General features: G+C 48.0%; 1 protein-coding gene across 3 annotated transcripts in view; it reads left to right on the top strand.

The window, feature by feature from the left end:
* ppp1r16a (protein phosphatase 1, regulatory subunit 16A) overlaps positions 1 to 12,875 on the top strand; it is a 100,818-nt gene that overhangs the window by 79,773 nt on the left and 8,170 nt on the right. For all 3 annotated transcript variants that reach the window (XM_080214146.1, XM_080214152.1, XM_080214157.1), the window contains exons 3-6: positions 5,597 to 5,667; positions 7,562 to 7,707; positions 9,532 to 9,635; positions 10,568 to 10,692. In XM_080214146.1, the coding sequence (XP_080070272.1) occupies positions 5,597 to 5,667; positions 7,562 to 7,707; positions 9,532 to 9,635; positions 10,568 to 10,692 (446 nt within the window). The remainder of the gene's footprint in view (positions 1 to 5,596; positions 5,668 to 7,561; positions 7,708 to 9,531; positions 9,636 to 10,567; positions 10,693 to 12,875) is intronic.

The raw sequence follows: 12,875 nt of genomic DNA, 5'->3' as shown, positions 1-12,875 counted from the left end.
GGATGTAATAACTGAGCATTTGGAAAGTGGAGACAGGATTGGTCCAAGTCAGCACAGATTCATTAAAGGGACATCGTGCTTGAGAAATCTTCTGGATGTGACCAGTTGAGTGGACAAGGGTGAACCAGTGGATGTTGTGTATCTAGAATTTCAAAAGGCTTTTGACAAGGTCCCACACGAGATTAGTGAGCAGAGTTAAAGCTGATGGTATTAGGGGTAATATATTAACATGGATAGAGAACTGGTTGCCATTCAGCCCATCTAGTCTGCATCAACTCTCTGAAAGAGCATTCCACCCAAGCCCTCCCTTCCAGCCTATCTCTATATAATAACTGTCACTAGAGAAAAGGTATTAGGAAAACTAGTGGGGCCAAAGGGTGAGATGCCCCTGGACCTGATGGGTTGCATCCGAGGATATTAAAGAAGGCAGCTACAGAGATAATGGATGGTAATAATCTTCTAAAAATCCTTAAATTCTGGGAAAGTCTCAGGGGATTGGAAAACTGCCAAACTAACACCCTACTGAAAAAGGGAGGGAAAGGAAGGACAGGGAACTATAGGCCAGTTAGCCTAACATCTATCACTGGGAAAATGTGAGAGTTAATTATAAGGGGTGTAATAGCAGAAAGACATCAAATAACCAAGCAGAGACAGTGTGGCTTCATGGAGGGGGAAATCACACCTGACAAATTCATTCAAATTCTTTAAGGTGGTAAGGAGCAGGATAGATAAAGGGGAACCAGTAGATGTGATATACTGGGATTTCCAAAAAGCATTTTGATAAGGAACCACACAAATAGGCTAATTAATAAGATGAGCCCATGATATATAAAAATGGAAAGAGGATTGGCTAACTAATAGAAAAGAGTAGGATAAGAGGGGCAGTATCAGGATGGCAACTTGTAATTGTGGAGTGCCACAGGGATAAGTGCTGGGGCTACAATTATTTGGAAGTGATTTCCACCCCCCCACCAAAAAAAATCAAATTGTTGTGGCTCAGTTTGCAGATGATACAAAGATGGAGGAAGGACAGGTAATATTGAGGAAGCAGGGGGGCTGCAGAAGGACTTGGACAGGTTAGGAGAGTGGGCAAAGAAGTGGCAGATGGAATACAGTGTGGGAAAGTGTGAGGTTATGCACTTTGGAAGGAAGAATAGAGAATCAAAGAAACCTTACAATGCAGAAGGAGACCATGTGGCCTATCGAGTCAGAACCAACCACAATCCCACTCAGGCCCTATCCCTGTAACCCCACATATTTATCCCACTAATCCCTCTAGCCTACGCATCCCAGGATACTAACAAGCAATTTAGCATGGCCAATCAACCTACTCTGCACATCTTTGGACTGTGGGAGGAAACCGGACCACCCGCAGGAAACTCACGCAGACACGGGGAGAATGTGCAGACTCCACACAGACAATGACCCAAGCTGGGAATTGAACCCGGTCCCTGATGCTGTGAGGCAGCAGTGCCAACGACTGTGCTACCATGCTGCCTGCTGTAAACTATTTTCTAAATGGGGAGAGAATTCAGAAATCAGAAGCACAAAGGGCCTTGGGAGTCATTGTTCAAGATTCTCTTAAGGTTAACATGAAGGTTCAGTCGGCAGTTAGGAAGGCGAATGCAATCATCATCATAGAACCCTACAGCACAGAAAGAGGCTATTCGGCCCATCGAGTCTGCACCAACCACAATCGCACCCAGTCCCCTATCCCCATATCCCTACAATTTTACCCACTAATCTCTCTAACCTGTGCATCTCAGGACACTAAGGAGCAATTTTAGCATGGCCAATCAACCTAACCCACACATTTTTGGACGGTGGGAGGAAATCGGAGAAAACCCTTTCTATAATAGGGTAACATCACGGAGTTGTCTCATACATCACAGTCACCACACTCTGTCACCCTCTCGGGCACACTGAGGGAGAATACATCTAACCAGCATGTTCTCCCAGACCACAGAAGGAAACCGGAGCACCCAGGAGGAAACCCACACCGGCAGTAACCCAAGCTGGGAACCGGACAGTTAGCATTCATGTCAAGAGGGCTAGTATACAAGCGCAGGGATGTACTTCTGAGGCTGTGTAAGGCTCTGGTCAGACCCCATTTGGAACATTGTGAGCAATTTTGGGCTCTGTATCTAAGGAAGGATGTGCTGGCCTTGGAAAGGGTCCAGAGGAGGTTCACAAGAATGATCCCGGGAGTGAACAGCTTGTCGCATGAGGAATGGTTGAGGATTCTGGGTCTGTACTTGATGAAGTTTAGAAGGATGGGGGAGGGGATCTCATTGAAACTTAGAGAATATTGAAAAACCTGGACAGTGTGGACGTAGAGAGAATGTTTCCTTTAGTGGGAGAGATCGAGATCCAAAGGCTCAGCCTCAGGCTGAAGGGACAACCCTTTAGAACTGAGATGAGGAGGAATTTCTTCAGCCAGAGAGTGGTGAATCTGTGGAACTCTTTGCTGCAGAAGGCTGTGGAGGCCAGGTCATTGAGCGTCTTTAAGACAGAGATAGATAGGCTCTTGATTGATAAATGGATCAAAGGTTAGGGGGGAAAAGGTGGGAAAATGGGGTTGAGAAACTTATCAGCCATGATTGAATGGCAGAGCAGACTTGATGGGCTGAGTGGCCTAATTCTCCTATATTTTATGGTCTGCTTTCATAAATGTCTGCCATTGCTGATGGAACATTTGTTCTGCTAAACTTCTTTCCCAGTCCACTCCAGCTAACTCTGCTCTCATTCCTTAATAATTACCCCTATATTTAAATTTAGCACAATTATTACTGTCTGTGGAGTCTGCACATTCTCCCCATGTCTGCATGGGTTTCCTCCAGGTGCTCCGGTTTCCTCCCACAGTCCAAAGATGTGTAGCTTAATTGGCCATGCTAAATTACCCCTTAGTGTCAGGGGGACTAGCAGGGTAAATACATGGAGTTGCGGGAATAGAGCCTGGGTGGGATTGTTGTCGGTGCAGACTCGATGGGCCGAACGACCTCCACCTGCACTGCAGGGATTCTATGATCCAAGTTTCTCACTCTCAAACTGAATGTTAAATTTGACCATGTTATGATCATTGTTTCCTAGACAGAGGGTCAATTTAGCTGGATGACCGTTAGTGATGCAAAGCAACACCAACAATGCAGGTTAAATTCCCGTACCAGCTGAGGTTATTCACCAAGGCCCCGTCTTCTCACCATTGCCCCTTGTGGTGTGGTAACCATTGGGTTAAATCACCACCAGCCAGCTGTCCTCCTCAAAGGGGAGAAGAGCCTATGGTCACTGGTGACTGTGGTTTCTTTACTTTTTACTGTTTCCTTGGGGATCTTTTACTCTTTATTAAACCTGCCTCATTACCAGATCCAAAATAGCCTGATCCCTGGTTAGATCCACAACGGATTGTTCCAGGAAACTATCCAGAATGCATTCTATGAATTCTTCCTCGTGGCAATCTCTGCCAGTTTGGTTTTCCCAATCTACATGAAGATTAAAGTCCGTCCTGATTAATGTACTGGCATTTTTCCACGTCCTCTCAGTATCTCCTGATTTATCTTCTGTCCTACTCTATAGCTACTATTTAGAGGACTATTCCCATCAGTGTCTTCTTCTCGTTGTTTCTTACCTCCACACATAGGGATTCTGAAATTCTGATACAGGATCATTTCTTGCTATCATGCTCATTCCATCTCATACTGACAAAGGTATCCTACCACCCTTTCCTTCCTGTCCATCCTTACGTTTTTATTTCACTGTATCATGGAAAGTGGGTGTCGCAGGCTGGACCAGCATTTCTTGCCCTTTCCTAATTGAACTGAGTGGTTTGCTAGGCTATTTCAGAGGGCAGTTAAGAGTCAACTGCATTGCTGTGGCTCTGGACTTACGTGTAGGCTGCAGTGGGTAAGGACGGCAGATTTCCTTCCCTAAAGGACATTGTGAACTAGATGGGTTTTTAACCACAATCAGCAATGGTTTTGGTCATCAGTAGATTCTTAATTCCAGATTTCTTCTTTATTGAATTCAAATTTCACTATCTGCCTTGGTAGGATTTGAACCTGGGTCCCCAGAACATTACCCTGGGTCTCTGGATTACTAGCGCAGCAACAATACCACTACACATCTGTCTCCCTTGTGGAACATCACATTCCCCTGAATAGTTCCCAGTTTTGTACTCCCTGTAACCACGTCCCTGTAATGGCTACATACATTTAAGCAAAGGTCCATTAATTTTGCCTTGTTACTACTTTTTCCCCTTTTTGATCCCATTTGTTGTCACTGTTAGAATAAAATAGAATCTCTACAGTACAGAAAGCGGTCATTTGGCCCATCGAGTTTTCATCGACCACAATCCCACCCAGGCCCTACCCCCATATTCCTACATATTTTACCCACTAATCCCTCTAACCTACGTATCTCAGGACACTAAGGGGCAATTTTAGCATGGCCAGTCAACCTAACCCGCACATCTTTGGACTGTGGGAGGAAATCAGAGTACCTGGAGGAAACCCAAACAGACACGAGGAGAATGTGCAAACTCCACACAGGCAGTGACCTGAGCCGGGAATCGAACCCAGGTTCTTGGAGCTGTGAAGCAGCAGTGCTAACCACTGTGCTACCGTGCCCATCTGACTGTTGTTCTGCTCGAGAGTCTGCAGAAGGATCTAGATAGGCTGGGCGAATGGGCCAGGAAATGGCAAATGGAATTTAATGTTGGCAAGTGTGAGGTGGTCCACTTTGGTAGGAAGAATGGTAGGAAGGACTATTACTTACGTGGCGAAAAACTGCAGCAGGCGACGGTGCAGAGGGACCTCGGGGTCCTTGTGCATGAGTCGCAAAAACCCAGCTTGCAGGTGCAGCAGGTGGTCAGGAAGGCGAATGGGATGCTGGCCTTCATAGCGAGGGGGATTGAATATAAAAGTAGGGAGGTCTTGCTGCAGCTGTATAGGGCATTGGTGAGGCCGCATCTGGAGTACTGTGTGCAGTTTTGGGCGCCGCACCTGCGCAAGGATATTTTGGCCCTGGAGGGAGTGCAGAGGAGGTTTACTAGGCTGATACCGGAGTTGAGGGGATTGAGCTATGAGGAGAGGCTGAATAAACTGGGCTTGTACTCGTTAGAGTTTAGAAGAATGAGGGGAGATCTCATTGAGACGTATAAGATGATGAATGGGATGGATAGGATAGAGGTGGAGAGACTCTTCCCGCTCAAAAAAGACAGTAGGACTAGGGGGCACAGCCTCAAGATAAAGGGGAGGCGGTTTAGAACGGAGTTGAGGAGGAACTTCTTCACTCAAAGGGTGGTGAATCTCTGGAATTCTCTGCCCGTTGAAGTGGTGGAGGCTGCCTCGCTAAATATTTTTAAGAAGCGGGTTGATGGGTTCTTGATAAGAGAGGGGATTAAGGGTTATGGGGAGAGGGCGGGAAAGTGGAACAGAGCCACAACAGATCAGCCATGATCTTATTGAATGGCGGGGCAGGCTCGAAGGGCTAGATGGCCTACTCCTGCTCCTATTTCTTATGTTCTTATGTTCTTATGTTGCGCCGTTCAGTCATGTGTACGTCCAGCTGAGTTAGTGATGATTTAATTTTCTCCTCACAGTGCGGCAATTATTGCAGAGTGGTGTGGTCCCAGACTTGTACAATGAGGATGGTTTGACAGCACTGCATCAGGTAAGGGAGAGTTTTGACAGTGTGAGTGGTCAGGATGCGACTGCAGCAAGTGTCTGCCAGAGTGAGATGTTACTCTGATCTGTGTGTCCGTCTGCTGCTGCTAGCGGCACAGCATCACAGAAGTCTCCATCCTGTGACATTGCAACAATTCTTACTCCAATGAGAATTACAATCTCAATTCAGTAATCGACACAGCATCAAAACCAGCGAACAGTGGTTAGCACTGCTGCCTCACAGGGCAGCACAGTGGTTAGCGCTGCTGCCTCACAGGGCCAGGTACATGGGACAGCATGACAACTACTCTGAGATACGAGTTTCTGCCCTGGGCATTGGGCTGACTGGAGAGGCCTTTCTTGGCCTGTGAATCTTTGGGTAGTGTGATTCGGGATACTGAGGTGCTACTCTGCTTCATCATTGAGCCTCAAAGCATGACGCAGCGGATTGCCTCCAATTTGACCAATTGTTGACAAGCTCTGCCCAGTCTTAATGGCAGAACTTCAGAATGTCTCTTAAGTGTTTCCTTTACCCCCTCCCTGGCATGTTGGTCATTGGAGAGTTGTGAAAACAGGATCCGGTGGGAAGAGATTTCCCTCCCCAGTGTGGAAGGCAGAGTTAGGAGTGTTGAGAGTCGCTACCAGGAGGGGAGTTTTAAATGCTGCATTCTGGTTTTTGCCATTAATTAGCTCTTGCTCAGCCCTCACTATCTCCTGTGTAGGCCCCATTCATTCCTTTGAATAGACGAAGACGGCATTAGTTCAGAGTTTAAATTAATTTCTTTTATTGAGCAGAACTTTAAATCATTGCAAAAGCAAAAAGAGAAAAACTGAAGAGAGAGACTGGCTTCTTCTGCCAGTCCCGTACTGATCAAAACCAGACTTGAAAACAGACTGTCGGCTGAATACGCTGTTCCACAATAGATCAATCCTAATCTCATTATTGAAATTGTTTGGCACGTGCTGTCTCTAACTTGAAGAAACCAGCCTCACAGATGTTGTTTATGAAAAGCCTGTTTTGCTGGCATTGTACGCTTCAATTGTGCAGCAGGTAATTAAGAAGGCAAATGGAATTTTGTCCTTCATTGCTAGAGGGATGGAGTTTAAAAACAGCGAGGTTATGTTGCAGCTGTATAAGGTGCTGGTGAGGCCACACCTGGAGTACTGTGTACGGTTTTGGTCTCCTTACTTGAGAAAGGATATACTGGCACTGGAGGGGGTGCAGAGGAGATTCACTAGGTTGATTCTGGAGTTGAGAGGGTTGGCTTATGAGGAGAGACTGAATAGACTGGGGCTATACTCATTGGAATTCAGAAGAATGAGGGGAGATCTTATAGAAACATATAAGATTATGAAAGGAATGGATAAGAAAGAAGCAGGGAAGTTGTTTCCACTGGCGGGTGATACTAGAACTAGGGGGCATGGTCTGAAAATAAGGGGAAAGCAGATTTGGGACTGAGTTGAGGAGGAACTTGTTCACACAAAGGGTTGTGAATCTGTGGAATTCCCTGCCCAGTGAAGCAGTTGAGGCTCCCTCATTGAATGTTTTTAAGGCAAGGATAGATAAATTTTTGAACAGTAAAGGAATTAAGGGTTATGGTGAGCGGGTGGGTAAGTGGAGCTGAGTCCACAAAAAGATCAGCCATGATCTTATTGAATGGTGGGGCAGGCTCGAGGGACCAGATGGTCTACTCCTGCTCCTAGTTCTTATGTTCTTATGTTGAAAATTTCTAGCTGACCCAGCATGCCTTCTGAGTTTTAAAATGTAGTCAGGTTAAAGCTGAGTTAGTTAATTATTGAAGCTTTGCATGTAAATGCAATTTCAGATATTTCTGTAATTAAAGTTTTTGTAACAGTGAATCTAACCGTACACAGTCTGAACACTCTGCCTTGTTTTCCAGTGCTGTATCGATGATTATGAGGAAATTGTCAAGTTGCTGCTTGAAGCTAAAGCCAATGTGAATGCGTGTGACAGTGAGCTGTGGACTCCACTGCATGCAGCCGCTACGTGTGGACACTTGCACCTTGTGCAACAACTGATTCAGCAGTTACGTACCGAGTCTCCCTGCTCCACTCTCGAGTCGCAGCCAGGGAATGAGCGGGTTCGGCAGGGGGTAGAGAGAGAGAGGGGCGGTGTAACTCAGTACCTCATCCTGTGTTGTGGTTTGATTCTGTTCGCTGCTGTGGGCCGTGGGCCTTGCCTGTTGTCCCGGTACCTCAGCAAGTGGCCATTCTCCTTGTGTGGGGCCAGAGTCCGCAAGTGAATGAGGAACCACTTCACCGCTACAGCTCTGCCCAGTCCTCTCCTTAACCTGGCATCTCAACATTGATTTTTATTCTTTCAAGGGATGTTGGCATCACTGGCTGGGCCAGCTTTGTTGCCCTTGAACTAGTGTCTCACTCACCCACTTCAGAGGGCAGTTGAGAGTCTCCCACATTGCTGTGGCTCTGGACTAGCATGTAGGCCAGAGCAGGTAAGGACGGCAGATTTCCCTCCCTAAAGGACATTAGTGAACCAGATGGTTTTTTACAAAAACTGATGATAGTTTCCTGAATGTTTTCACACTGAGGATGGTGAGTATCTGGAACAAACTACTAGTAGTAGAGGTGGGTACAATTTTAACTTTTAAAAAGCATTCAGACAGTTACATGGATATGGGCCAAATGCTGGCAATTGGGATCAGCTTAGGGGTTTTAAAAAAGGGCAACATGGATAAGTTGGGCCGAAGGGCCTGTTTCCATGCTGTAATCCTCTATGATCTATCCCCATTACTGAGAATAGTTTTTATATTTCATATTTATTCATTGAACTTAAATTTCACCAGCTGCTGTGGTGGGATTTGAACCCGTGTCATAGAATCATACAGTGCAGAAGAGGCCCTTTGGCCCATTGACTCTGCACCATCACGTGAGGAACCAGACCTCCCACCTAATCCCATCTGCCAGCACTTGGTCCATAGCCCTGAATGTGATGATGTGCCAAGTGCTCATCCAAATACCTTTTAAAGGATGTGAGGCATCCCGCCCCCAGCACCCTCACAGGCAGCGCATTCCAGACCCTCACCACCCTCTGGGTAAACAAGGTTTTTCCTCACATCCCCCTATAGCTCCTGCCCCTCACCTTGAACCGATGTCCCCTTGTGACTGATCCTTCAACTAAGGGGAACAGTTGTTCCGTCTCCACTCTGTCCGTGTCCCTCATAATCTTGTACACCTCAATCAGGTCACCCCTCCGTCTTCTCTGCTCCAGAGAAAACAACCCAAGCCTATCCAACCTCTCTCATAACTGAAATGTTCCATCCCAGGCAGCATCCTGGTGAATCTCCTCTGCACCCCCTCCAGTGAAATCACATCCTTCCTATAATGTGGTGACCAGAACTGTACACAGTGCTCCAGCTGTGGCCTCACCAAAGTTCTATACAACTCCATCATGATCTCACTGCTTTTGTAATCTATACCCTGATTGATAACGGTAAGTGTGCCATATTCCTTTTTCACCACCCTAGTAACATGCCCTTCGCCTTCAGAGATCTGTGGACAAACACACCAAGGTCCCTTTGTTCCATGGAACTTCCCCGTGACATACCGTTTATTGAATAAGTGTTCCCAGAGCATTAGTCTGAGCCACTCGAGTATTGGTCAGTGACGTTATCACTCAGCCACCATCTCCACCAGTGTTGCAGTGATTGGCACTTGATAGCCAAAATAGTTCTCCCTTTTCCCCCAGCTCAGGATGACTTGAGGTCAGGTATAAACCCCCCAGTTTGGTTTCTGATTGCTAGCATATTGTGTATGGATTTGGGTGGTTAGTGGGTGGAATTAGTTGTGTGACACTGGGTCAGGGTGTAACAGTGATCGCTTCTCTTTACAGCGGTGCTAATCTCATGGCCGTCAATGCTGACGGGAACATGCCTTACGACTTGTGTGAGGATGATGTCACCTTGGATTACATCGAGAGCGCAATGGCCCAACAAGGTGTGTATGTTTGCTGTGGGATGGCTAAAGCTGCAGGCGCATGATCACACATGAGTCATAAGACCATGAAAATAAAATAGGAGTAGGCTACTCAGCCCCTCAGGAAGAGCAGGATTCCCCTGATCATCACCTTAACTCTACTTTCCTATCTATTCCCCATAACCTTTGACTCTCTCATTTAGTCCTGCCTTAAAAATATTCAGTGACCCAGTGTCCAGTCTGGGGAAAAGAATTCCACCCACTAATCACCCTCAGGAAAAAAATCTTCTTACCCCTGTCTTACAGTGGATTCTTAAACTCTACCTCAAGTTCAAAACTCCCCAACAAGAGGAATGATCCTGTCCCTTGCACCCAGCCCAGTCCCCTCAGGGTCCTTCGTATTTCAATAAGATCATCTCTCCTTCTTATTCAACATCCAGTGGGTATAAACCCAACCTGTTCAACCTTTCCTCATTACACAACCCCTTCAGCCTAGTGAACCTTCTCTAAACTGCTTCCAGTGTGACGATATCATTCCTTAAGGAGACCAGGGGTGTACACAGTGCCCCAGGCTTACAGAATGACCCTTGTATGTAAAATAATCACCAAGGTTCAGTATGATTCCATGGTAATATTTCTATCTTTTACACTCAGTGAGTTAAGTCTCACAGCCCTGCTTGAGCACAATATCTCTGCACAGACCAGGAATTTCATTTTAAGTTAGGCTGCACTGCCCGGTCCCGGGGTCACCTCCACACTGCCCAGTCCCAGGGGCACTTCTGCATTGCCCGGTCCCCAGGGGTCACCTCCTCGCGGCCTGGCCCCCGGGGGGGGCGCCTCTGCGCGGCCCGGCCCCCGGGGGGGGCGCCTCCGCGCGGCCCGGCCCCGGGGGGGATTTCTCAGGGAAAACCTTATCATTTTGTAAAGTGATTGAGTATTTTGATTCTGGTCAGATATCACTCAGGAAAAAATTGATGAAGCGCGGATGGCCACAGAGCATTGGATGATTGAAGATATCAGGCAGATGCTGGTGACCGGCACCACGGTGAACAATCAGAATGATGTGGGCACCTGTCTGGTATGACCCTGTTTATCTCTACTGCCCCTGTGAAATGTGTCTCTCCCTCTCTCTCTCCCCCTCTCCCTCTCTCCCCCGCGCTCTCTCTCTCCCCCGCGCTCTCTCTCTCCCCCGCGCTCTCTCTCTCCCCCGCGCTCTCTCTCTCCCCCGCGCTCTCTCTCTCCCCCGCGCTCTCTCTCTCCCCCGCGCTCTCTCTCTCCCCCGCGCTCGCTCTCTCCCCCGCGCTCGCTCTCTCCCCCGCGCTCGCTCTCTCCCCCGCGCTCGCTCTCTCCCCCGCGCTCGCTCTCTCCCCCGCGCTCGCTCTCTCCCCCGCGCTCGCTCTCTCCCCCGCGCTCGCTCTCTCCCCCGCGCTCGCTCTCTCCCCCGCGCTCGCTCTCTCCCCCGCGCTCGCTCTCTCCCCCGCGCTCGCTCTCTCCCCCGCGCTCGCTCTCTCCCCCGCGCTCGCTCTCTCCCCCGCGCTCGCTCTCTCCCCCGCGCTCGCTCTCTCCCCCGCGCTCGCTCTCTCCCCCGCGCTCGCTCTCTCCCCCGCGCTCGCTCTCGCGCTCGCTCTCTCTCTCTCTCTCCCTCGCGCTCGCTCTCTCTCTCCCTCGCGCTCGCTCTCTCTCTCTCTCCCCCTCGCTCTTTCCACCAACACCGCCCCGCCCCCCCCCCACCCCGAGTAAACCATGCCTGTATTCCCTGGAGCTTAAAAGAATAAGAGACAATCTAATTCAAATGCACAAAATTCTTAGGGAGTTTGATAGGTTAGATGCTGAGAGATTGATTTGATTTATTATTGTCACATACTTAATATGCAATGAGAGGTATTGTTTCTCGTGCACTATACAGACAAAGCATACCAGTCATAGAGAAGGAAAGGAGAGGGTGCAGAATGTAGTGTTACAGTCATAGCTGGGGTGTAGAGAAAGATCAACTTAATGTGAGGTAGGTTCATTCAAAAGTCTGATGGCAGAAGGGAAGAAGCTGTTCTTGAGTTTGTTGGTACATAATCTGTATCTTTTTCCTGATGGAAGAAGGTGGAAGAGATAATGTCAGGGGTGCGTGGGGTCCTCTGACAGCACAAACCACTCGAGTTCCTTCAGCTCCAACTTCACCACACAGGGCACATCACTGCTGAACCATCACACCCCAGACTGGATCCACCAGTGTCATCTCACAGTAAGGGAAGCAGTTCAAGCAATGTCATCTCAGCTTTTCCATCTGGACACTTTTCACCCAGACTGTACTGCACCGCTGAAACCATCAACTGCTACTGCCCAGCCTGAACTGATCTGTGGCCTTTTATAACTTTCAACCAGGTTCAATGTCATAGAATCATAGAATCTTTCAGTGCAGAAGGAGGCCATTTGGCCCATTAAGTCTGCACTAACAACAATCCCACCGAGGCCCAATCTCCATAAACCTAGCAAGTTCCCTTGACACTTAAGGGGCAATTTAGCATGGCCAAATCACCTAACCCGCACATCTTTGGACAGTGGGAGGAAACCAGAGCACCCGGAGGAAACCCACCCAGACATGGGGAGAATGTGCAAACTCCACACAGATGACCCAAGCCGGGAATCGAACCCGGGTCCCTGGATCTGCAAGACCACAGTGCTAACCACTATGCCACCGTGCTGTCATATTCCCTTGGAAATTTTGGTGTTGGTTTTGTTAGAAACCAGGAGAGTCAGTTTCCTTTCTCTGATTACATTCTCTGTTAGGATCTGCCTCAAAAAATGTCAGCTTTGAAAGCCCAGGGTCATGACGCTGTGAGGAATATAAAATGTAAGTGCCTATTCTGAACTTTAAAATTTCAGCCAATCAGAAAGGTAAAAATTAAATGTAATGTTTTCAAGTGAAATGTTTTATGAAGGATTTAGAATAAAATATTCCCATCAGTTACAGAGACTGATTCTCATTCTAAATGTACATGTAAGATTTGATAAGTGTCAGGTGTGCGCCTGTGTCTGTGCGCGTGCGCCTGTGTCTGTGCGCGTGCGCCTGTGTCTGTGCGCGTGCGCCTGTGTCTGTGCGCGTGCGCCTGTGTGCGTGCCTCTGTGCAGCCGTATGGGTGTGCATATGTGAGACAAGGACAGCTCTGGAGGCTGTTGAGAAAGATTGAGATGACTGAGTTTGTGTGTGCATGAGACACGGGGAGTGCATGCGTGTGCATGAGAGATGGGGAGCGCGTGCGTGTGTGT

This window comes from Carcharhinus amblyrhynchos, chromosome 2 (genome assembly GCF_965287045.1).
Source record: "Carcharhinus amblyrhynchos chromosome 2, sCarAmb.v2.hapA, whole genome shotgun sequence".
Classification (NCBI taxonomy): Eukaryota; Metazoa; Chordata; class Chondrichthyes; order Carcharhiniformes; family Carcharhinidae; genus Carcharhinus; species Carcharhinus amblyrhynchos.
This window is presented reverse-complemented; position numbering and strand designations above follow the sequence as displayed.